The sequence below is a fragment of the Salmo salar genome, chromosome ssa16 (assembly GCF_905237065.1).
Source record: "Salmo salar chromosome ssa16, Ssal_v3.1, whole genome shotgun sequence".
NCBI lineage: Eukaryota > Metazoa > Chordata > Actinopteri > Salmoniformes > Salmonidae > Salmo > Salmo salar.
The window spans coordinates 10,131,743-10,158,198 of record NC_059457.1 but is presented as its reverse complement, the minus strand read 5'-3'; the positions used below and the strand labels follow the sequence as shown (position 1 = coordinate 10,158,198).

The window sequence follows — 26,456 nt, the reverse complement described above, 5'->3', positions numbered from 1 at the left end:
ACAACCGTTCCATAGGTGCACGTTCATTAATTGTTTATGGTTCATTGAACAAGCATGGGAAACAGTGTTTAAACCCTTTACAATTAAGATCTGTCTAGTTATTTGGATTTTTACAAATTATCTTTGAAAGACAAGGTCCTGAAAAAGGGACGTTTCTTTTTTTGCTGAGTTTATATCTAATACTGTACATTGCATTTTCTGTTACACTGTTTGTACACACCGTGTATTTACATACTGATTTCTTGACATAGCTAATATATCTACTGCTGTACATACAGTATCATTTGCATACCTTGCATTTGGATTACTGTTAGTGTTATTTGGATTCTTTCTGACATTTCTTGTTTGAAATTTTACTGCATTGTTAGGAGCTAGTAACTCAAGCATTTCGCTGAACCCGCTATAACATCTGCTAAACTGTGTATCTCCGACCAATACACTTGTTTGATTTTGTATTGCAGGTATCACGTTAAAGGCTAGCCCTGGATCATGGCTCTCAGTTCCATTACATTACAAATAAGTCATTGTGCGAAATTGTCTTCTGTACAGGGGAGTTTTGTTAAGCCCTGACACTCGGTCTGAACATTAACACGCATCACTGCGCCATCATCTCAGAGTAGTCCTCCCTCAGGGTCTCTATGCTGCCACCTACTGATATGCCATCTCTCAGTGCAGCGCATCTCTCAGGAAATGTGGGGGTGTCGATGGGTGAGAGCATTTAATAAGGAACCATATCAGAATTTGGGGTTTTGAAAGGAACCATATCAGGAGAAGTGGGGGTTTCGAAAGGCGTCTTTTAACACTAGAAGCGCTGGAATTCCATAACTACTAGCACTGCCACGACTTGATGTTTCAATTATTATTATTCCAAATATTCAATAATAAATAATACATTACTGCAACAAAAAAAAGTATAAGTTAAGGTAGCTAGTCCTGTGTAGCTCAGGTGATAGAGTATTTTGGTAGCGCATGGCGCCAGCGTTGTGGGGGTCGATTCCCACGAGGGACCAATTATGAAAAAAGTATTCAAATGTATGCACTCACCACTGTAAGTCTGTTAAATTACGTAAATGTAACGTTGGCTAGCATTTACGAGAAATGTAATGTTACATACATACTACCTGTAGGTAACATTTAAACAAACAGCTTAGTCAGTGAATATACTATTTTTTGCATAACTGAAATTCCTCACTGTCATCTCTGCAGACCATTACTAATGTCCGATAACCCAAACGACATATTGAGTGAAACGTGTCGAAACCCCCACTTCTCCATATGGTTAATTTTGAAACGTCCACTCTTTTCGAAACGTCCACTTTTCCTGAGAGATGCGCTGCACTGAGAAAAGACATAGCAGTAGGTGGCAGCATAGAGACCATGAGGGATGACTACTCTGAGATGGTGTCGCAGCAGCTGGAACCCCCTCGCCAGAAACGTGGCGTCACTGAAAAATACTCTCGGCTGCAACTGTGTGATAAAGCCGGTTAAAACACTGTACAGTAATTAAATATATTGTATTTGTGAGATTATTTTGATGTGATATGAAAGTCTAGGGCTTTATGTTTCTATAGCCGCATTGCAATTGAGAATCGATTAAGTATTTGGCTGTTTTGGTCCTTGCACCTTTAGCTAACAGTAAACTCCATCTTGGGCTAGATTAAGGCTTGTCAACATGGTAATGAAAGGAGACAGTGTAAAAGACACAGTGCATAGGCACATTTACTGAAATAATGCCTATCAGCATTGCAAAGTAGGCTACTGCACCAAATACCTTTTAAATACTGACTCACTGTACATAATATTATGGAATGCTTAGTCTTTTCTGACTGTACTGCTCTTCTCCTGAAACTACGTATCCCATGATTCTTCTGAAACGCATGCGCACATGGGAACAGGAAGACTTTTGTTTGATAGCAACAGTCGCTGAGGAGTGAAGTGTTTATGTGAAACGGTAACAAATGTGTAGGAAATTAATAGTTTATTGTAAACATTATGCATGCATGCTTTGCTATTGGATATACACTTTTAAACTGGACGATAGCTAACTTGTTAGCTTACTTATCCACTCTAAAACTAACGTTAGCTAGTTAGTTGAGACTTGGCTTCAGACGAGCCGCTTGTTTTTGTACGTACGTAGCCAAACGAACCTAGCTAGCCTATTTGTGAGCTATTTTGACCTAGAAAGAAACATTTAGCTAAGCTAGTAGAACAATAATAAGATGTACGCCTATTATAGACATTGATAGCAGCTAGTTAGTACTGTTAGTTGCATGGTTTTCATCTGACCTTCCTACCTAAAACAAACCACAGGAGGCTGTGTCCTGATGGTTGTCTTTCATTGATGGGTTGTAGCTGTAATGTCTCAACCTTTTGTTTCCAGATTGAACCATGTCAACGTTTGCTGACGAGACTGCAGCAGATGTGCCCGTTAAAGACATCACCCTAAACCTCACTAAGGTTGGAGTGGGATTATCAGGTTATTAATGCCATTGCTTTCTACTTGACTTTAGTTTACTCTACCCTATGGACCTTAACAATTGGGTCTAAACTGGTGGTAACTTCCTGGTTCTGTTTGCAGAGATGCTGGTAGCCCAGAATGCCCGGGCGAGGCAGGCGATCTTGCGGGTGAGCAGGGAGGAGCTGGAGGACAGGTTCCTACGGCTCCATGAGGAAAACCTGCTCCTCAAACAACACACACACAAACAGGAGGACAAAATCAAGAGGTGTGAACTGCACCTGGATGTATGCACACACACACACGCAACACACACATTTAGCTAAGGTTTCAACCTCAATGCATACCCCTACAGTATCAAACCTTAGAGTTCAACAACTCTTCATGTGGATTTCTGACCCTTGCCTCTGCTCCCATTCTATTGAACTTCCAACTTCTCTTGGCTTTTCGCAGGATGGCCACCAAGTTGGTGCGCTTGGTGAAGGACCGTCGGCGTGTGGAACAAGTGGCTGCAGGTGGGGTGCGTCCAGGGGGCCGGGACGTGGAGCTGGAGGAGATGATGGAAGAGCTGCAGGAGAAGGTGGACCACTTTGGAAATAAGTGGATGCGTCCAAAATTGCACCCTTATTCCCTATATAGTGCACTAGTTTTTACAAGGGCTCTGGTCAAAAGTAGTGTAGGGAATAGGGTGCCATTTGGGACACAGCCAGTGTTTTTTAATGAATGCTTCTATGTGTTATCCTCTGGGATTTCAAATGCGCATCTTGTCGATGTACGTTTTGTTTATTTGCAACCCAAAATCGAGTGTAATTCAATTCTAGGTCCAGGAGCTGCAGATGCAGAATGAGGGCCTGAAGCAGCGCCTGTTGGCCGCCAAACAGCAGCTGCAGACGCAGAGCAAGCGGCCCACCCCCTATGGCCATGTCCAATCACGAGTCAATACAGGCCTGCGGAGGCTGAGGGAGGACACGTTCAGCCTGGCTCAGCTACCCCCTGCTGCCCCCAGAGGTGACCTTTGACATTTTACTGCAGCTCATTTATACTCTGACACTGAATCCCAAATGATCTCCTAGTCTTTACTCCATAGGCATAGATTGGATAGGAAAGCAATATATTTTGGAGGGAGTTTTCTGTTTGCCTTAACTTTTGTGTCTGTTTTTGTCTCCCAGGCCCTAGAAGTGTGGAGGTGGAGATGAATGGCAGGGCCCCTCAGGGTCTGCTGCCTAGATACGGACACAGTTTGCTGGACGACGCCAGAGCTGAGATCCGCAACCTGTATGTACTTTTTTATCAGCTAGCTAGACTGTGAGGGACTGTACTTTTTGCACCATATTAGCAACATCCCCTCCATGATTGCAATGCTCTCTCTCATTTTCTCTTTCTCTCTATCCTCCCTCTCTATCTATCTATCTATCTATCTATCTATCTATCTATCTATCTATCTGTCTCTCTCTCACTCAGTCTTTTTCTGTCTCTCTCCTTCTCTCTCTCCCTGTCTCCCCATCTCTATCTCTCTCTCCCCTTCCCTCTTGTTTGTCTTTTTTAAATTCATTTTATTCATATATTTGAATATCTATTTAAGTGATGATGCCCAAGAAGCCGGTGTTTGGAGGATATATTGGCACAGGTGTTAGGGTCGAGACGAAGTCTAGGGCCGGCAAACCATACCAATATATCCTAAAAACTGGCTTCGAGGGGATTTTCACTTTTACCAACATATTCAATTAGTTATTGACATTTTCATAAAAATAAAAAAAATATTTTGATTAATTTATTAATACTATTTCATCCTTCCACAACATATAGTCCCAACACAAATCTAGGTTGCTACCCAAGCCGGCTGGTCGTTCATTCTATCGGTTCAGTTGTCAGACCCTGTCGTTCAGTCCTTTTCATCTGTATCTATGGACGCGAACCAGTCGTTCGTTATAAATGTTCCATTGCCATACTGGCTGGCAACATTCTTATCCCTTGCTTGCTAGTTAGCCAACTACGGCTAACTTACAGGCCAAATAACAGTAGCTGCATTTGTTTAAGCTGTTTTCTAGTGACATTTATTTGGACACATCCATAACAATGAGCTAATGAGGCGCGATTTCACCTGACATAGAAAATGTCAGGACACTGTTGTTCAGAGGAGTTAGCCAACAACACACCTAACAGAATCACTTCAAACTGAAGCTGGAAAGACTGCAAACTAGCTGCACTTCATTTCGTTTTACCTTTTTGCAATTTACATTTCTTTGTATATATCCATAAAAATTATGCCAGCTGATTCACGAGTTCGACTGGCTGAGAAACACTGCCTGTCTGTCTCGTCCCGACTCCCGACATGTTCATTACTATGGGACACATGGAGATCCAATTTGAATATTGAAACAATGTTGCAAATGTCGGAGAGACAGACAGCAAGGTTTATAGAAATCTCTGCTGTTGACAACTAAATGTTAGTCTAAAAGAAATGTGAGATAATGTCTAGATGCTTTTTATAGTGGAGATCAAGTTTATAAATTGCTTGGCTGGGCTAATGAGACAGTGGATTGCGTTGTCAAATGGAACAGAGTAAATAGGCATTTTAACATCATAGATTTAGCTGGTGGTAACTTGTGGAATAGATACAGGCTGGAGTGCGATTTTAACCAATCAGCATTCAGGAATAGACCCACCCATTGTATAAATTATAATAGAGCCCCACAGTGGTGTCATACAACCTAGCTGTCAAACAGGACAATGGTTCCAATTGTTTTTCCAACATTTGATAAAAGTCACCCTGACCTAGAGAGATGTACATGGTTATCAGGGTAAGCCTACATGAAACACAGCCCTTATTTTAAGTGTTTCTAAAATCCCCTATGGGAAAAACTTATGGTGGGAAAACGATTGGAACCATTTCCCTGTTTGACCGCTAGGTTTTATGGGTATTTTGGCTCATGCTGTGGTAATCTATACACTGCGGGAGGATCTTCTAGAATTTTGCACCAATTTTCTTTCATTCATCCTTCTGGCCACTTTTTATATTCTGCTGTGTTTTGTATTATTTACCCATAATGCTCATTGAATTGATATTCCAAATGACCATTAAATAAAGCTCTGATTGATTAGTTCTACCATGATTCATTGTGTTGGCCAAAAAAACATAAGCATAAAAAACAAACATCCTGCCAATACTGCTATTTTACTTTTCAAAATCCATACAGTCATGAATAATTATTGCATCATCATTTATCCCATGATGATGTCACTCCGCCCCCCTCCAGCCCTATAAAAGGGACCCCCGGCCCATCTAAAAGTAATTCATAGTCTTATCTATTAATCACAAAGCCCAGAAGAAGCAGATTAGCCACCCTGTCCGCAGGCAACACCGCACCAGGGTGTCCCGGCATCGCAGGAGAGGAGGTCGCAAGCGTTAGACAGGCCAGGGTACCTACCTGACTGAACCGCCCCCTCCCGACAGACCCCTGGTAGTGTAGAAATGTTAAAGTCTGCTCAAGTAAAAGAGGGCTTTCAACTACACTGACCAAAAATATAAAGGCAACATGTAAAGTGTTGGTCCCATGTTTATGTGCTGAAATAAAATATTCCAGACATTTTCCATACGCACGAAAAGCTTATTTCTCTCATTTTGTGCACATATTTGTTTACTTTCCTGTTAGTGAGCATTTCTCCTTTGCCAAGATAATCCATCTACCTGACAGGTGTGGCATATCAATAAGCTGATTAAACAGCATGAGCATTACACAGGTGCACCTGGTACTGGGGACAATAAAAGGCCACTCAATGTGCAGTTTTGTCACACAACACAATTCCACAGATGTCTCAAGTTTTGTGGGAGCATGCAATTGGCATGATGACTGCAGGAATGGACAACAAACAATTGCGTTTTATCGATGGCAATTTGAATGCACAGAGATACCGTGACGAGATCCTGAGGCCCTTTGTCGTGCAATTCAACCGCCTCCATCACCTCACGTTTCAGCATGATAGTGCGCAGCCCCATGTGGCAAGGATCTGTACATAATTCCTGGAAGCTGAACCTTTCCCAATTCTTCCATGACCTGCATACTCACCAGACATGTCACCCATTGAGCATGTTTGGAATGCTTTGGATTGATGTGTATGGCAGCGTGTTCCAGTTCCCGCCAATATCCAGAAACTACACACAGCCATTGAAAAGGAGTGGGATAGCATTCAGAAGGCCACAATCAACTGATCAACTCTATGCGAAGGAGATGTCACGCTGCATGAGGTAAATGGTGGTCACACCAGATACTAACTGGTTTCTTGAAAATGTCAAGAACTTTGAACGTTTCTTCAAGTGCAATTGCAAAAACCATCAAGCGCTATGATGAAACTGGCTCTCAAGAGGACCGCCACAGGAAAGGAAGACCCAGAATTACCACTGCTGCAGAGGATAAGTTCATTAGAGTTACCAGCCTCAGAAATTACAGCCCAAATAAATGCTTCACAGAGTTCAAGTAACAGACACATCTCAACATAAACTGTTCAGAGGAGGCTGCGTGAATCAGGCCTTTATTGTCTGACGAGTCCAAATTTGAGATTTTTGGTTCCAACCACCATGTCTTTGTGAGACGCAGAGAAGGTGAACAGATCATCTCCGCATGTTCCCACAGTGGACCGAGGAGGTGTGATGGTGTGGGGGTGCTTTGCTGTTGACACTGTCTGTGATTTCTTTAGAATTCAAGCACACTTAACCAGCATGACTACCACAGCATTTTGCAGCGATACGCCATCCCATCTGGTTTGCGCTTAGTGGGACACCTTAATGACCACTATATATACAAACGTATGTGGACACCCCTTCAAAGTAGTGGATTTGGCTATTTCAGCCACACCGTTGCTGACAGGTGTATAAAACCGAGCACACAGCCATGCAATCTCCATAGACAAACATTGGCAGTAAAATGGCCTGAATGAAGAGCTCTGTGACTATCAAGGTGGCACCATCATAGGATGTCACCTTTCCAACAAGTCAGTTTGACAAATTTCTGCCCTGCTAGAGCTTCCCCGGTCAACTGTAAGTGCTGTTATTGTGAAGTGAAAACGTCTAGGAGCAACAACGTCTCGAATTGGTAGGCCACACAAGCTCACAGAACAGGACCACCGAGTGCTGTAGCGCGGTTGCAACGTCCGCACAATAACTGTTCGTCGGGAGCTTCATGAAATGAATTTCCATGGCCAAGCAGCCGCACACAAGCCTAAGATCACCGTGCGTCGGCTGGAGTGGTGTAAAGCTCGCCGCCATTGGACTCTGGAGCAGTGGAAACGCGTTCTGTGGAGTGATGAATCACGCTTATTACATTTACATTACATTACATTTAAGTCATTTAGCAGACGCTCTTATCCAGAGCGACTTACAAAATGGTGCATTCACCTTATGATATCCAGTGGAACAACCACTTTACAATAGTGCATCTAAATCTTTTAAGGGGGGGTTAGAAGGATTACTTTATCCTATCCTAGGTATTCCTTAAAGAGGTGGGGTTTCAGGTGTCTCTGGAAGGTGGTGATTGACTCCGCTGTCCTGGCGTCGTGAGGGAGCTTGTTCCACCATTGGGGTGCCAGAGCAGCGAACAGTTTTGACTGGGCTGAGCGGGAACTGTGCTTCCTCAGAGGTAGGGGGGCCAGCAGGCCATCCATCTGGCAGGCTTATCCATCTGGCAGTCCAACAGACTTATCTGGGTTTGGCGGATGCCAGGAGAACGCTACCTGCCCGAATGCATTGTGCCAACTGTTAAGTTTGCTGGAGGAGGAATAATGGTGTGGGGCTTCGGTCTCGGCCCCCAGTGAAGGGAAATCTTAACGCTACAGCATACAATGACATTCTAAAAGATTCTGTACTTCCAACATAGGGAAGGCCGTTTCCTGTTTCAGCCTGACAATGACCCCCGTATACAAAGCGAGATCCGTACAGAAATGTTTGGTCACAATCGGTGTGGAAGAACTTGACTGGCCTGCACAGAGCCCTGACCTCAACCCCTTTGAACACCTTTGGGATGAATTGTAATGCGGATTGCGAGCAAGGCCTAATCGCCCAACATCAGTGCCTGACCTCACCAATGCTAGCTATGTATGTATGTATGTATGTATGTATGTATGTATGTATGTATGTATGTATGTATGTATGTATGTATGTATGTATGTATGTATGTATGTATGTATGTATGTATGTAACATACAGTACCAGTTAAAAGTTTGGACACCTACTCATTCAAGGGTTTTTCTTTATTTTCACTATTTTCTACATAGTTATTATACAATGAAATAACACACATAGAATCATGTAGTATTGCGTATCGCTGCAGAATTCTGTGGTAGCCATGCTGGTTAAGTATGCCTTGAATTCTAAATAAGTCACTGACAGTGTCACCAGCAAAGCACCATCACACCACCTCCATGCTTCACGGTGGGAACTACACATGCGGAGGTCATCCGTTCACCTACTCTGTGTCTCACAAAGACATGGTGGTTGGAACCAGAAATCTCACATTTGGACTTCTCAGACCAAAAGACATAAACTCAGCAAAAAAATAAATGTCCTCTCACTGTCAACTGCGTTTATTTTCAGCAAACTTAACATGTGTAAATATTGCCTAAAACTCGGTGTAACGCTCATTCCTTCGACAATAAACATGAATCTGACCATCACCCCTGGTGATACAAAACCTCGACTCGTCAGTGAAGACCACTTTTTGCCAGTCCTGTCTGGTCCAGCGACGGTGGTTTGTGCCCATAGGCGACGTTGTTGCCGGTGATGTAAGGTGAGGACCTGCCTTACAACAGGCCTACAAGCCCTCAGTCCAGCCTCTCTCAGCCTATTGCGGACAGTCTGAGCACTGATGGAGGGTTTGTGCGTTCCTGGTGTAACTCGGGCAGTTGTTGCCATCCTGTACCTGTCCCGCAGGTGTCATGTTCAGATGTACCGATCCTGTGCAGGTGTTACATGTGTTCTGCCACTGCGAGGACGATCAGCTGTCCATCCTGTCTCCCTGTAGCGCTGTCTTAGGCGTCTCACAGTAATGACATTGCAATTTATTGCCCTGGTCACATCTGTAGTCCTCATGCCTCCTTGCATCATGCCTAAGACACGTTCACGCAGATGAGCAGGAACTCTGGAGCTCTGTCAGAGTGACCATCGGGTTCTTGGTCACCTCCCAGACCAAGGCCTTTCCCCCCGATTGCTCAGTTTGGCCGGGCAGCCAGCTCTAGGAACTTCTTCCATTGAACAATGATGGAAGCAACTGTGTTCTTGGGGACCTTCAATGCTGAAGACATTTTTTGGTACCCTTCCCCAGATCTGTGCCTCAACACAATCTACGGACAATTCCTTCGACCTCATGGCTTGGTTTTTTGCTCTCTCATTCACTGTTAACTGTGGGACCTTATATAGACAGGTGTGCCTTTCCAAATTATTTTAGATCAATTTAATTGACCACAGGTGGACGTTTTTTATATATATATATACACATTTTCAAACATTTATAAAAATCTGTTTTTTTTCTTTTTGTCATTATGGGGTATAGTGTGTAGATTGATGAGATTTTAGAATAAGGCTGTAACGTAACCCAAGTTGGGGAAAATGAACGGGTCTGAATACTTTCCGAATGCACTGTATGCTTGAAAATATGGAGAGTTGTACTAAGTAATATGTTGTATTGGATTTGTCCTAAACATAACACTTTGTATTCAGGACAAAAAGTGAATTGCTTTGCCACATTTTTTGCAGTATTGATGTAGTGCCTGTTGCATTTTTTTGAATATTTTTATTCTGTACAGGCTTCCTTCTTTTCACTCTGTCAATTAAGTTAGTTTTGTGGAGTAACTACTGTGTTGTTGATCCATCCTCAGTTTTCTCCTATAACAACCATTCAAATCTAACTATTTTAAATTCACCATTGGCCTCATCGTAAAATCCCAGTGGTTTCCTTCCTCTCCGACAACTGAGTTAGGAAGGACGGCTGTATCTTTGTAGTGATTGGGTGTATTGATATACCATCCAAAGTGTAATTTAATAACTTCACTATGTTCAAAGGGATATTCAATGACTGCTTTTTTATTTTTATCTACCAGTAGGTGCCCTTCTTTGCAAGCCATTGGAAAATCTCCCTGGTCTTTGTGGTTTAATCTGTGTTTGAAATTCACTGCTCGATTGAGGGACCTTACAATTATGTGTGTGTGTTACAGAGATGAGGTATTCATAAAAAAAATAATTTGAAACACTATCGCACACAGAGTCCATGCGACTTATTATGTGACTTGTTAAGCACATTTTTACTCCTGAACTTATTTAGGCTTGCCATAAGAAAGTGTTTGATTACTGATTAACTCAAGACATTTCAGCTTTTTATTTTGAACTTATTTGGAAAAAATATTTTCACTTTGACATTATGGGGTATGCCAGTGACAAACAAATCTAAATTTCATCCATTTTAAATTCAGGCTTTATAACAAAATGTGGAAAAGTAAAGCTGTGTGAATACTTTCTGAGGCACTGTGTATATAGATAGATTGTGTGTGTATATAAACACTCAGTGACAAGTTTATTAGGTACCCCCATCTAGTACCGGGTCAGATCTCCCTTTGCCTCCAGAACAGCCTGAATTTTTTGGGATATGGACACTTTGTTCAGTTGGTATCAGGGGACCTAACGTCTTAATAGGGCGTTGGCCACCACGAGCCAGAACCGCGTCAATGCACCTTGGCATAGATTCTACAAGTGTCTGGAACTCTATAGGAGGAATGCGACACCATTTATCCATGAGAAATGTCATAATTTGGTGTTTTGTTATTGGTGGTGGAAAACGCTGTTTCAGGCGCCTCTCCAGCATCTCCCATAAGTGTTCAATTGGGTTGAGATCTGGTCACTTAGACGGCCATGGTATATGGTTTTCATCAAACCATTCAGTGACTACTTGTGCCCTGTGGATATGGTCATTGTCGTCCTTAGGGTTCATAGCCTTGGTAGCTAAAATAATGGCCTGCTCAGCAATTTTATACATAACCCTGAGCATGATGGGATGTTAATTGCTTAAATAACTCAGGAACCACACCTGTGTGAAAGCACCTGCTTTCAATATAGCTCGTCATACCTTGTATCCCTCATTTACTCAATTGGTTCCATTATTTTGGCAGTTACCTGTATATTTAATATTTTTTACTGTTATTGTTGTCATTCTCACTTTGCTTTAGCAACCGTAGCCTTGTCATTCATTCTAATAAAACTAATCTGAATCTTTGTCTGTCAGTGAGAATGTGATTGAGACTCAACGGTCTCACATAGAGGAGATGGACAGAGCTGCAGAGCTGCTGAGAGACCAGCTGAGGAGGAAGGAGAGAAAATTTGAGGAGTCGCTCCTCCACCTGCGAGAGCAGCAGACCACTGGGCAGAGGTAACACACCATGCAGAAGTAGCTACTCTGCATCCTAACAACACACTCAATCAACTGCATTGAGCACATAAGTTTAAACCTTTGATTGATTTTGTTTTTGGTGGAGATTCACATCCACAATAAGTGGTAGTGTTCACGAACCTGTATATCTCCAGTTGTTTTTCAGTAACGGCGTACACACACAGACTATATGGGGAATAGTGATCAAAACCATGCCTCTGTGTTGTGGTGTCTCCAGATCTACTATCAAGGACAACGTGGAGATGATCAGGTTGCAGAAGCAGTTTGTTGAGAAGGGCAACGCATTCACTGTGCTCGAGGGCCGATTCCTACAACTCCAAGAGGTAAAATACAACTGCATGTTCCAGGAGACACTAGTTCATTAGCAATGCTCTAGCAATGTCCAGTGTGGATTATTTGGGAAATGCAGGTGGCATTAGTACTGCACCAGATCGAGGTTTTAAGAAAAATATTTGAGCTGATAGAAATAAATGGGATTCAGAATATCTTTTGGTCTCCACCGCACATTCGAATCAATAGTCGACATGGAAACTTCAAATATCTTGTTCTTTCAATCACGTACTATTCAAACTCAGTCACCATGGTAATGACTAACGTGTTGTGATTGCAGAGTCAGAGGACCCTGAAGGCCAGTCATGAAGCTGTGATGGCCAAGGTGGATGAGTTAATGGGCCAGCTGAAAGACGAGCGACTGAGGAGTCTGGGCCTGGAGAGCCAACTACAGGCCAACTCATTCTCACAGAGAAGGACAGAGGAGGTAACCTTCCGATACATTTGGGCCTGGTTTCCCAGACCAAGATTAAGCCAAATCTTTCAATGGAGATTCTCCATTGAGCACGCTTTATAGTCCTGGACTAAGCGTAATCTGTCTGGGAAAATGGCCCTTATGGTTTAGTCATTTAGCAGGCTCTCTTATTGAGAGCAATTTGATGAGATTGAAACAATCTCATAACATTGTAGGGAAACCCTTGGCTAAACTCTTGGCTAATAAACTATCCTCTTTTTAATGAAACACAGTTGCAGGAGCAAATCTATGACCTGGAGAGGGAGAGAGTGTTGCTGAAGGAGAACTGTGATAAACTGGTGAACAGGTGAGGGATTGGACACCACGCTTGTACGTTGCTTTGCGTGTTGAAATCCTACATTGAAAAACTCTTCTCTGTATGATCATTTTGTGGATGACATATGGTTTTGTATTCCCAGTGCTTTCGATGTAAGCCAGGATCAGAAATTTAGGACGCGGGAGCAGCAGCTGAAACTACAGATAGCCCAGCTGGAGTTGGCACTGAAGTCGGACCTGACAGACAAAAACGAGATTCTGGACAAGATCAAGGTTGAAAGAGGTAACTGTCGACCAGAACGTTTTGTGCACATTCAGAAACATTTTACATTGAAATGTTTTAATTGTGTTACTATTTTAGATATGAACGAAAAATTGAGCCAAGAAAAGGAAGACATTCAGCTTCGGTTCCTGGAACAAAAGCAGCAGTTAGAGGAAATAAGGGATCGAATAAAGTTTTACACCAAGGTACAGGAGCCAGTTCTCACTCCATATAAATGAATGTGTTTTTTAATGTGTGTACCTCGACCAACATGGTTATAGATGTGCGTTCATGTTTTTTCTCTTCCAGGAGAGTGAGGTTGATGTGGCAGAACTCAGTGAGGCACTGATGCTAATCAAGGTAATTGATCATTTTACCTCAAATCAAATGTATTTAGAAAGCCCTTTTTACATCAGTAGATGTCACAAAGTACCTATACAGAAACACAGCCTAAAACCCCAAACAACAAGCAATGCAGATGGTAGTAGCACGGTGGCTCGGAAAAACTCCCTAGAAAGGCAGAAACCTAAGAAGAAACCTAGAGGGGAACCAGGCTCTGAGGGGTGGCCAGTCCTCTTCTGGCTGTGCCGGGTGGCGATTAGAGTGCATGGCCATTTAGGCCAGATTGGTCTCTCATCTCTACCTGAAATCATACTATACTGTAAGGCAGGGCTGCCCAACCCTCTTCCTGGAGATCTACTGTGCTGTAGGTTTTCAGTCCAACCCTAATTTAGCATATCTGATTCAGCTAGTTAAGGTCTTGTTGAGCTGCTAATTAGTAGAATCAGGTGTGTTAAATTAGGGTTGGACTGAAAACCCACACTGAAAACCCTAGATCTCCAGGAAGCGGGTTGGGCAGCCCTACTGTAAGGTCCACTTTGACCATATACAGCATGACCTTATGTTACTACTCCCATCCACAAGGGGGTACCGTGCATTACAGTTTGCACTGAAATGAACACCTTTCCAGTTTGTCACTAGTTACCACAGCCACAAAGTCAGAATTGTCTATTGTAAAAATGTCTGAAATTAACCTTACTAATGTAAGGTTAGTCATAAGGTTAGCAGTGTGGTTAATGTTAGGGATCAGGTTAGGGTTAGGTTTATAATCATTGTAAATTGTAGCAATAGGTGGGGTTTAGACAAAATTATGACTTTGTTGCTGTGGTAACTAGTGACAACCATTCTTCCCTCCCTCAGGTGCGTAAGTCCCAGAGGAGTGGTGAGCTGGGCTTCCTGGAGCAGGTGGAGGAGGAGGTGCGTAGCGACACGGAGCACTCCATGAGGGAGCTGCAGGCCACGCACGCTGAGACCATCCAGGAGCTGGAGAAGACCAGGAACATGCTCATAGTCCAGCACAAGATCAACAAGGACTACCAGGTACGCGGTTATACACAGGATGAATCACTTGGACTACACTTAGGAAAATAACTAGATATTGCATAACATTTGCAACAAGGACAATTGAATGGTGTCTTACATTACATGTACTTTAGAAATTGTCTTTATTTGTAGTATTTCACTTGATAAGGTGACATACTTTAAAAAAAGTTATACCGTATTCTTGTGTCTCAGGCAGAAGTTGAAGCGGTGACACGTAAGATGGATGACTCCAAACTGCAGTACGAGCTAAAGTTGGAACGCCTTGCCCAGCTGCTGGACATGAGGGCTGCCAAGATCAAGAAACTAGAGGGTGTGTATTTATTCTGTCACGATTATTGTGTGTTGTGGTGATTTTATTGTTATGTCTAGTTTTGTGGTGTTTGGTCGTGTCTGGTTTTGTCTTTATTGTCATTTTAACTGATTTCCTTGTTGTACTGTACTCTCTCCGTACACCCCGCAGCCCAACTGAAAGACATTGCCTACGGCACCAAATCACACGTTTTCAAACCCGAGGTTACCGACGACGACGTGGCTGACGAGTTCGACGAGACCGTACACCTAGAGCGTGGCGAGAACCTTCTGGAAATCCACATCGGCATGGCGACCCTCTCCCCAGTCGCCCTGGAGACACTGAGCGACCGCGAGCCCTCCACCTTCTGCACCTACGCCTTCTACGATTTCGAGCTGCAGGCTACACCCGTAGTCAGGGGCGCCCGGCCGGTGTACGGCTTCACGTCGCAGTACGTGGTGAGGGTGGACGACCTATTCCTGCACTACCTCCACACTGGTTCGGTGACGCTGGAGCTGCAGCTGGCCCGGGGCATGGACTTTACCACAGTGGCTGTGGGGCAGCTCAGGCTGTCGCAGCTCCTGGAGAACGACAGCAAAGCCCATGGGACCGTACAGCTGGTTGGTGAGTGGAGAGGTTTTAATATGGACTTCTTTCTACCAGGGTATGTAACTCAGATTCTCAGGTATCTACTGTATACCCAGTACCTACAGTAACTCTGCTCTCTCTTCTCTGCTCCTCAGGTGTGGCTGGCGAGGTGCAGTCGTTTGGCTCTGTGGAGTACTGGGTGAGGCTGCGGGTGCCCATGGAGCAGGCCATCCGGCTGTACAAGGAGAGAGTGAAAGCCCTGGGCTACCTCAGCTCTGCTTTCAATGCGGAACAGCAGGTAGCTAGCTAGTGGACATTGTAACCAAACTAATCTTTCTTGGACAGACTATGTAAAAAAAATTGTACCATACATGTACTACATGGTCAAAAGTATGTGGACACCCCTTCAAATGACTAGACTAGGCTATTTCAGCCACACCCGTTGCTGACAGGTGTATAAAATTGAGCGCACCGCCATGCAATCTCCATAGACAAACATTGGCAGTAGAATGGCCTTACTGAAGAGCTCAGTGACTTTCAACGTGGCACCATCATAGGATGACACCTTTCCAACAAGTCAGTTCGTCAAATTTCTACCCTGTCCCAATGCATTGTGGCAACTGTAAAGTTTGGTGGAGAAGGAATAATGGTCTGGGGATGTTTTTCATGGTTCGGGGCTAGGCCCCTTAGTTCCAGTGAAGGGATATCTTTGCTACAGCATAGAATGACATTCTAGACGATCCTGTGCTTTCCTGTTTCAGCATGGCAATGCCCCTGTGCACAAAGCAAGGTCCATACAGAAGTGGTTTGTCAAGATTGGTGTGGAAGAACTTGACTGGCCTGCACAGAGCCTTGACCTCAACCCCATCGAGCCAGGCCTAATTGCCCAACATCAGTGCCCGACCTCACTAATGCTCTTGTGAAAGAATGGAAGCAAGTCCCCGCAGCAATGTTCCAACATCTAGTGGAAAGCCTTTGTGGAAGAGTGGAGGCTGTTATAACAGGAAAAGGGGGACCAACTTAATATTAATGCCCATGATTTTAGAATAAGATGTTCGATGAGTAGATGTCCACATACTTTTGGCCATGTAGTGCATGTCAAGAGACTTTTGGATGCATCGCATACAGGGGCGAAAATCTGATATCAACTTTGGAGGGGACAATTGCATGAAATTTTCTCAAGAGAAATTCCTGAGGGGGACACCAAAAGTAGTGCTGTAACACATAGCCTACATTGTAATATGGTAAATGTATATTGAGGAACCAAGGAAATAAGGTGTTTGCCGTACTCCTAACTACCGGTACCCAAAACTACACAACTAATCACAACAGCAATACCATTGCCTTTAACAAATCTTAGTTCAGTCACCAGTTTAAGTTGAGAGTAAGGGTATCCATGGCATTTTCCAATTATGTTCCTATTTTACAAGTAAAAAAAATTGAGAACCTTTCATAATGTTGCCAAACAAAGACTTAACAAACTTACCTGAGACTCCCTGTCTCTGCCAGTCTGTCCCTGCATATCTGTCCCCAACTCTGCTGTCTGTGTGCCATCTGTTGCCTGCTCTGCCTAATGACATCATTGTGAAACATTTCCATTTCTTTCTTATGAACATTTTATCAACTAGTCTTTGAGATATTAGGCTACTAGGGTTCTTACTTTGCGTTTTGGTGTACTGAAAAATATTCTGATGTCCGTCTTTTTTCTGCCATTTTTCTGCCATTTTTCTACCTGGTTGGCTACACACACACAGTATGTAGGTTATTTACAGTAGGAGATGGGCTTCTATCATCTTATCTTCTATCATTCTATATGGGCTTCGATCTAAAAGGTAGCTAGCAAATGTGAAACGGATTGCAGTGACAAGAGTTGACAGCTGTATGAGTTCACCATTTACACAACATATGCTGCAACCTTTTGTAATTTTAATTGTTTGTTTCATATTGGCTGGCTTCTAACAATAGCTGAATTTGCAAAGCTAGCGAGCACCAATTCCGTGGTGTTTGCTATAATCTTTGCTACCCGGGTTAAATAAAGGTGAAATAAAATATATAAATAAAAGTTCCCTTGCGACAATTTAGCTTTTGCAACGAGACCATTAAATATATTTAAAACAATGGTAGAAGAGAGTGTAGTTCTGTTCAGTTTATCGCTCACTGAAGCACGAACTTACATGCATGCTGATCTTGGAATAAATTGACGATAGCAAAGATTCCATCTTTGACGACGCCACATAAATGGAATAGGTACTAGCTAGCTTAATAGTTCATATTTGCGCGCTAGCTCTGCAAATTCAGCTAGTGTGTGTGCGCGATTGACTGGATTAACCTCACGTCAGTTACGTGCATTGAGTGCCTTTCAGACAGTAGATACGACCTCTACGTTACCTAGCAAGCTAAGGAACTGGCAGTGGATCAAACCATTGTGAGGCAAAGGTTGGGGGTTCGCAATCTTTTGAAACTTAAAAACGTGCAATTAAGTGTCTATAATCAGCACAATTGCTTTCATTGTGTATTATTAATATTATTTAAATTACATAGTTATGTTTCAGTGATATATTGGTGGGGACAAATCATATTTCTCCCAGGATGGGGGGGTCGTGTCCCCCCCGTCCCCCCCGGGATTTCCTCCCCTGATCGCATAACGAGCAGCAGTATTTCCGGTGCTTGAACCCAGAACTTAATCTGACCAAATTCTGTGAGATTTTAGTTCCAGGTTCAACAAGATTCATAACCATACCACAACACAGAACTAGAAAAATGTAATGTCTACCCTATTTTGGTGGTTCAATGTTGGTGCTTCAATTTCACAAAACTTTAGTTGAAATACTTATTTCCTATTTGGCCCATAAATCCTTACTAACCCCACTCTGTTTCGCTATCATCCCTCAGGCATCAACCTCAACCCTAACCCCCCATTCAGTGTCAGCCGACGGAGGCATGAACCTGAATGAGCTCAACGTCACCGTCCGATGCTGCAGCAACCTGACATCCCGCCATGCCCACCCACCCAGCCCCTACGTGGTCTACCAGTTCTATGACTTCCCTGACCACGACACCTGCATCGTCGGCGACTGCAGCGAGCCTCAGTTTGAGGACAACATGTCCTTCCCAGTGGCCATGGAGGCAGAGCTGGACAGCTACCTGAAGGCAGGGGCTCTGCTGCTCTACGTGTTCGATGACCACGATACCCAGAGTGAGATGTACCTGGGCAAGGCCAGGGTGCCCCTCCTGTCTCTGGCCCACGACAAGGCCATCACTGGTTAGTTTGGTAGTTAGTCAGGGTGGTTAGTTAGAGCAACTACACTGGTAATTATTGACTTTGAGTGTGTTTGTATGGGTTGAGGTTTGGTAAGTACTTTTATCTGTCTCTTCAAACTGCGTACATTACTTCCATGTTTTGCCTACTTTATTGAATGTTAGTCACACAAATGATTATTTTTGTTTGAGTGGGACCAGTTGGGCCACTCCAACCATTGACATCCCCTCTGTGTGTCCACATCTCAGGTACATTTGAGCTGACTGACCCATCCGGCCTCCCCAATGGCCATATTGATGTGACGCTGAAGTGGAAGTTCACCTACCTGCCTCCTCCTGGCTCTACCATGACAGTTGAACAGGCCAAGTTTGTACCCAAAAAGAGACCAGTGAAGCTAACAACACAAAAGGTAGAGGAGAAGAAGGTGGAAGTGGAGGAAAAGAGGGAAGAGGAGGAAGACAAGAGGGAGGGGAAGAAAGAGGAGTTGATGGTGGTGAAGGAAGAGAAATGGGACAAAGCTCTTCTTCCTCTTCCTACTACTTCCACTGCATCTGAGGTAAGTACAGGTACTATGAGGGTAATGTTAGCTTGGTCTGGGATGGTGTGATGGATTTTGAGGTGGCTTCCAGTACAGAAATAGTATTTACTACAATGTACCTTTTGAAAGGCAATTTGATGGGAAAGGATTGCAGTACATTTCAGTTACCTTTTGGTTTTTGATTTGTCATGAAATTGTGTTTGATTCTTGTCTCCCAAGATACCGTTACCAAAACCTAGACTACGGACCTTGGTGAAAGAGAAAACGGCAAGCAAAAAAGTCTCATTCGTGGATGTCACAGCACCCGCAAATCAAAAAGCTGAAAATGTTTCATGTCCCTCTATTTTGCCTGGAACAGAGAAAAGGGAAGTCTCAAAGTTACCGCCCCTAACAAAGGTACTTTATGTCTCTGAGTTATATGTTATATTAAACACATACCTTTTCTGGGATTTGGTGACTATGGGGTTATTTTTGCTTCATGTTATAATTGTAATTTTAGTTTGTGTGTGTGTGTGTATATACAGTTGAAGTCGGATGTTTACATACACCTTAGCCAAATACATTTAAACTCAGTTTTTCACAATTCCTGACATTTAATCCTAGTAAAAATTCCCTGTTTTAGGTCAGTTAGGATCAGCACTTTATTTAAGAATGTGAAATGTCTGAATAATAGTAGAGAGAATTATTTATTTCAGCTTTTATTTATTTCATCACATTCCCAGTGGGTCAGAAGTTTACATACACTCAATTAGTATTTGGTAGCATTGCCTTTAAATGGTTTAACCTGGGTCAAATGTTTTGGGTAGCATTCCACAAGCTTCCCACAATAAGTTGGGTGAATTTTGGCCAATTCCTCCTGACAGAGCTGGTGTATCTGAGTCAGGTTTGTAGGCGTCCTTGCTCACACACGCTTTTTCAGTTCTGCCCACAAATTCTCTATAGGATTGAGATCAGGGCTTTGTGATGGCCACTCCAATACCTTGACTTTGTTGCCCTTAAGCCATTTTGCCACAACTTTAGAAGTATGCTTGGGGTCATTGTCCATTTGGAAGACCCATTTGCGACCAAGCTTTAACTTCCTGACTGATGTCTTGAGATGTTGCTTCAATATATCCACACAATTTTCCTACCTCATGATGCTATCTATTTTGTGAAGTGCACCAGCCCCACAACATGATGCTGCCACCCCCGTGCTTCACGGTTGGGATGGTGTTCTTCGGCTTGCAAGCCTCCCCCTTTTTCCTCCAAACATAACGATGGTCATTATGGCCAAACACTTCTATTTTTGTTTCATCAGACCAGAGGACATTTCTCCAAAAAGTACAATCTTTGTCCCCATGTGCAGTTGCAAACCGTAGTCTGGCTTTTTATGGCAGTTTTGGAGCAGTGGCTTCTTCCTAGCTGAGCGGCCTTTCAGGTTATGTCGATTTAGGACTTGTTTTACTGTGGATATAGATACATTTGTACCTGTTTCCTCCAGCATCTTCACAAGGTCCTTTGCTGTTGTTCTGGGATTGATTTGCACTTTTCGCACCAAAGTACGTTAATCTCTAGGAGACAGAACGCGTCTCCTCCTTCCACGGCTGTGTGGTCCCATGGTGTTTATACTTGCATACTATTGTTTGTACAGATGAACGTGGTACCTTCAGGCGTTTGGAAATTGCTCCCAAGGATGAACCAGACTTGTGGAGGTATATCATTTTTTTTTCTGGGGTCTTGGCTGATTTCATTTGATTTTCCCATGATGTCAAGCAAAGAGGCACTGAGTTTGAAGGTAGGCCTTGAAATACATCCACAGGTACACCTCCAATTGACTCAGGTTAATTGACATAATTTATCAGAAGCTTCTAAAGCCAAGACCTAATTTTCTGGAATTTTCCAAGCTGTTTAAAGGCACAGTCAACTTAGTGTATGTAAACTTCTGACCCATTGGAATTGTGATACAGTGAATTATAAGTGAAATAATCTGTCTGTAAACAATTTTTGGAAAAATTACTTGTGTCATGCACAAAGTAGATGTCCTAACTGACTTGCCAAAACTGTAGTTTGTTAACAAGAAATTTGTGGAGGGGTTGAAAAACAAGTTTTAATGACTCCAACCTAAGTGTATGTAAACTTCCGACTTCAACTGTACACTGGACCTGTAATGAGGCAATTCAATGTGATGATTAAGCTATATTTAGAGTTACTGTCTACTGTGAGATTATGCAAGCGATACATGCATACAACAGTGATGTGCTCCACAGGTGGTCACACGGTCAGAGGTAGCACCAGAGCCTCCTCAAAGCACCACAGAGGAAGAGGATGATGAGGATGAGTCTCACTTCTCTGAGGGACAGGTGATTGTAGCCAGCTCTCAGTCTACCTCAGACGAATCAGACATTTCCGAGGAGATTCTCGAACAGATGGAAGGTAAGCACCTCACGGATATCAACAACAACACTAACAGAAACATGTAACAATAATAACAACCAGTTTCCTTGGTCCAACGATAGTGCTAATAATTTGAATCAAGGCAAAATCGGGATTGGGAAGGATATGTTTGTTTTCCCTGCTCTCCCTGTCTTGTGTTTTGGAGTGCAGCTGCTACACTCTGTTTAGATTTGCAACCAATTTTTCTACTTCTTGCATCATTCTTAATCATTTTCCAGCAAGGCCTAATTTACAAACAAAACCCAAACCTGTACTGTAAGTCTCTTAAGTATGACTTTAGTATACAGTACCTACTTTTTAGTCTGAGTTAGGATAGGGTTAGGGTTAGGGCTGCTCTTCAGCCTTACAGCCAAATGTACATTTACATTTTAGTCATTTAACAGACACTCTTATCCTGTGCATGCATTTTTGTCCTGGCCCCCCGTGGGAATCGAACCCACAACCCTGCCGTTGCAATCGCTATGCTCTACCAACTGAGCCCCACGGGACCAAATCCCCTATGGATTCTTAGGAAACAAATACTTACTATTGTATTCTCTTTCAAGTGCAAACAGTCCATGTTTTTGTTTGCTGACATGTTTCTTCACCAGAAATCCCATAAATATTTGAGTTCTGCTGCCAATAGTCTTCAGGCTGGGGATAGCTGAGCCCATCAATGTTAATGCTGACCTTGAGTAGTACGGGAGAGACCCCCCCCCCCCTTCAATGTTCAGCAGTGGTACATATCACTCAGCCTGCATCAATGAAACTCTCTGTCAACACGTCAATGCCAATAAGAATAGGTGATGTCATGTCAACTGTTATCATTCTCCCCAGTTTCTTTCAAAACACGCATGCCGTGCACACACACGCTCACAGCAACACTTATGAATCCTCTCCTACTCTATTGCTCAGTATAACCCCCCCCCCCCGCTTCCTTCTGCAACACATCAAGCCTGAAATGCTCTTCTTGGTTATGACTGAATCTTTTTTTCTCCTTCTCTCCCCCTCTCCTTCTCTCCCCCCTCCCCCAGACTTGGAGGAGGTCCCAGTGGTGGAGGACGGGGAACAGAGTGAATCTATCCTCTCAGACAGCGATGACTGCATTGTTCCTGGCCAGTCCTCCATGGGACGGAAGGTGGGTGAACCAGGGATAGAGGATAGAACCCAGCCTGTTTGCCTTGTACTCTCAGAGTCCATAGAGGATAGGAGTACAGTACAGTTGGATAGAAAGTACTGTATCAAGGTTATTGGGCTTGTTGTGTTTATATCATGGGAATATAACAGCAGCATCCAAGTAAAAGTTTTACCCAACAAGTCTAGTTTGCTTTAAGTTATTTGTATTGTTTAAGTTGCCAACCCCCATTGTTTGGACAAACCTCTAGTGCTGTAAGTATATTTACTGTGCCAAGGTTTTCTACTGATCATCTTTAACCAGTTTGTCAGATGGGATTATTGATTCTTTATTGAAAGCACAAAACACAAGCATTCATTCATCATTAATGGTGTGGATTTGAACTGTACGGATATGATATCCAGTTCAGTATTAGCTGCATTATTATTGTTGGAGAGAAAAAAATATTTCTCATTGATCATCTATCTGGAAGGAGGTGGAGCGATTGTTCTGCAATTGAGTCACTTGCATATTCCTCTCACATCTGCTAAGGATGTTATTTGAAAGTAAATATATAATTGACTTAGCTATTTTAGATGACTCTCATTATTTTAGTAGTTTATAGTTCAGTACAATTATGCCTGACCCTTCCAAACATATTAGGAGGTATATGATTATCTAGAATACTTCAGTCATTACTGCCCTGGTAGGTTAAGATTCTACTGTGTGTTCTTATAGACCCATCAGCCTAGTAAATGGGATCCACAGCATGAATATTAGCCAATAGACTTTCCAAAATCCCAACGCGGGTAAAGCCTAAATGATGTTCCACCCTCGTTTATTCCAGTGGCGTTATGTCACCGAGTCTTATAACGTTACAGCGTCCTGTTTGTCTCTGCAGCCTTCTGAGCGCCTGCGTGTGGAGATCGTGTCTCTGAGCCTGAGGCCTGAGTCGCGGGCAGCAGCAGACGGTAGTGTGGTCAGGTTGTTTGTAGAGTACTCCCTGTTGGACATGCACTCTGAAGAGACGCCACTGTCCCTGCTTAAACCCTCACCGGGTAAGACCAGCTACTACAACTACAGCAATGGTAAGGGATACCAGAGAGCGCCTACACACACTAATACACGCACAAATGCTGAACACACACACACCACAGGAGGTTGGTGGCACCTTAATTGGGGAGGACGGATTTGTGGTAATGAGTGGAGCGGAATTGGTGGATTGGTATTAAAAACCATGTGTTTGATGCCGTTCCAGACATTATTATGAATCACTGTCAGGAGAAACGAGGCATGGCTTACTGGAAACCATGTGTTTGAAACCGTTCCATTGGCTCCGTTCCAGACATTATTATGAGTCGTCCTCCCCTCAGCAGCCTCCACTGACACACACACATATACTCTCTCAAACACACATACATACATACATACATACATACATACATACATACATACATAAACAAACAAATACTCATACAATGTACACTCTGTCACTCTTACTGAGCCCTTGCCAGTGTAGGATTTCAGCTACAGATTAAGTAGCTAAAGAGAAACCGACAGGCTTGATGGAGCAACTCTGAAATGTTTCCTCCATTGAGTCTGTATGTGTGTGTACTTGGAGTGTCAGATGTGATCCAGTAAGCCTTGTTTCTCCTGACAGTGATTCATGTGGACATAGAGAACAACAAGTCCAGACGGGAGATTCTAAGGGGGGTACTAGAGGGACGCAACCCCCAAATGGAAAGGTAAGAAAAAGGTTGTTAAGAGTGTGTGTGTGTGTGTGTGTGTTTGTACATTGCATGCGCATGCATGCTGGTAGTAAAAAAGGAGCCATAGCTGAGATTTCCCTTTAACATTACGCAACATTACTGTCAGGTAGAAAATAGCCTAAATGAATAGACCAGATGGTGATGAGTTATGTGCTTCTCTATGGTGTCGCTGGTCATGGAAGGCAAGAAGACGAGGCAGAGGACAGGACTGTTCTAGACTGAACGGTTCTAGAAATGACAGACTGTAGATCTAGAAATGTACACACCGTTCTAGAGATTACATATTAACCTTGCCTGACCACTAACCTGCTGTGACTGGTCCTGTCTGACCTCTGGTGTGTTGTGATTGGCCAGTATCAGGTTCACGGTGGTGAGCGAGCCACCGGAGGAGGAGGAGCAGGAGAAAGAATGTGAAGATGTAGGCGTGGCCTTCTTCAGGATCCCTGACATCCTGGAGCAACAGCAAGACCTGATTGAGACCAGTTTGAACAGTGAGTATTGTGTATGTATATTGTGTAGAAAACTGTGTCTTTATGTCAACTTGTGCAACAGGAAGTAAAACCTTTTGTTTTCTCTCACCCCCATCCCTCTCTTTTAATGTGTGCATCTCTCTCTCTATCACTCTCTCTCTATCGCTCCTTCTAATTTACTTTTATTTTACTTTTACTTCCTCTCCCTCTTCCACTCCCCCCCTTTGTCTCTCTTTCTGAGTGTGTAGTTGTGGATGTGCAGGACAGCAGTGTGGTGGTGGGCAGTCTGTGTGTGTCTGTAGAGGGACTGGAGGCACTACAGTCTATCATGGAAGACGCAGACCATGACTACACACCCCTCTCCTCATTGGAACAAAAGGCAGAGGGTTAACTCGCAACGGACATTTTACTAGTGTGAACGACTTGGGTGTTTAGCCTTGCATGCCACAGGACTGCGTTAGCTCACTGAGCTAAAGCCTAGGCATTAGCTAGCACAAGTCTTCTGGTCTTAGACAAGGTTACTCATCACATAAAAATGGTTCACCAAATCACAGCTGTAACACTAGAAATCAGTGGAGGCTGGTGGGCGGCGCTATAGGAGGACGGGCTCATTGTAATGGATGGGATGGAACGGAGTCAAACTTGTGGTTTCCATATATTTAATTTCATTTAATTCCAGCATCTCCAGTGAGCCTGTCCTCCTATAGCTCCTCCCACCAGCCGACTGCTAGAAATACAGTTTACTGCTGTTTACACAAGCATTCATCACTTCACTTATTTATTCCGGGAGCTACAAGAAGTAAAACTTGGAATGTGTAATGGCTAATATGGTCTATGGACACACTTTTATGTTCTGATACTGTTATGTATGCAAATTTGTCATTTGCAAATGATACTGTATTTAGGTAATGTATTTTATTTATATATTTTTATAGTTGAAAGGGATTATTTTATGAGGCAGTATGGCACTCCATGTCAATGGCGTGATGTGTGAAATTGTTTTAGTAACAAACTGTATTTATACGGCCTTGTGACATTGGCTCTGGTTATAATTGGATAATTAGCACATTAGCACGAACCAGGAGTAATGTACGGACTGTGAAAACGTGTACCTCCAAAAATATATTTTATATCTGAAATGAGGGTGTTCAGTAGAGTTATAGAATGTCCAAAGCATTGAGAAATATCTTATTTTTACCTGTGTTAGAATAATAAAGAGTTTAGTTTCTACATTTCCTTATTTTGTTGTATTGATTCCTATCCCTCATTTGTTTAGTTTTAATGATTGCCAGAATAACCTCTATTTGCAAACATCCTTTTGGCATGTAAAGTATTTGGCAGGATTTAATATTGCAGGGTTCACTGGCTCTGATAACATTTGCTCAATTTCCTGTGACATATTAAATATCTGCCCCAGAGGTCAAGGCAA

General features: G+C 43.1%; 1 protein-coding gene across 1 annotated transcript; it reads left to right on the top strand.

Moving 5' to 3' along the window:
* The first annotated feature begins 1,852 nt into the window (after positions 1 to 1,852).
* Positions 1,853 to 26,456, top strand: rpgrip1l (RPGRIP1 like). The gene is made up of 26 exons (XM_014148159.2): positions 1,853 to 1,951; positions 2,381 to 2,476; positions 2,579 to 2,723; positions 2,909 to 3,035; positions 3,277 to 3,463; positions 3,625 to 3,730; positions 11,719 to 11,862; positions 12,101 to 12,206; positions 12,494 to 12,640; positions 12,901 to 12,974; positions 13,087 to 13,226; positions 13,305 to 13,411; positions 13,515 to 13,565; positions 14,406 to 14,585; positions 14,781 to 14,898; positions 15,049 to 15,501; positions 15,621 to 15,763; positions 18,358 to 18,727; positions 18,973 to 19,280; positions 19,482 to 19,658; positions 21,509 to 21,674; positions 22,709 to 22,812; positions 23,690 to 23,876; positions 24,449 to 24,533; positions 24,912 to 25,048; positions 25,276 to 26,456. The coding sequence occupies exons 2-26, from the start codon at positions 2,389 to 2,391 to the stop codon at positions 25,416 to 25,418; spliced, it is 3,993 nt and encodes a 1,330-aa protein (XP_014003634.2). The 5' UTR covers positions 1,853 to 1,951; positions 2,381 to 2,388; the 3' UTR covers positions 25,419 to 26,456.

Coding starts and splice junctions, on each gene's coding strand:
- rpgrip1l (XM_014148159.2), top strand. CDS start 2,389: ATGTCAACGTTTGCTGACGAGACTGCAGCAGATGTGCCCGTTAAAGAC. Junction 3,731..11,718: donor AGAGCTGAGATCCGCAACCT/GTATGTACTTTT, acceptor TTTGTCTGTCAG/TGAGAATGTGATTGAGACTC. Junction 14,586..14,780: donor AGATCAACAAGGACTACCAG/GTACGCGGTTAT, acceptor CTTGTGTCTCAG/GCAGAAGTTGAAGCGGTGAC.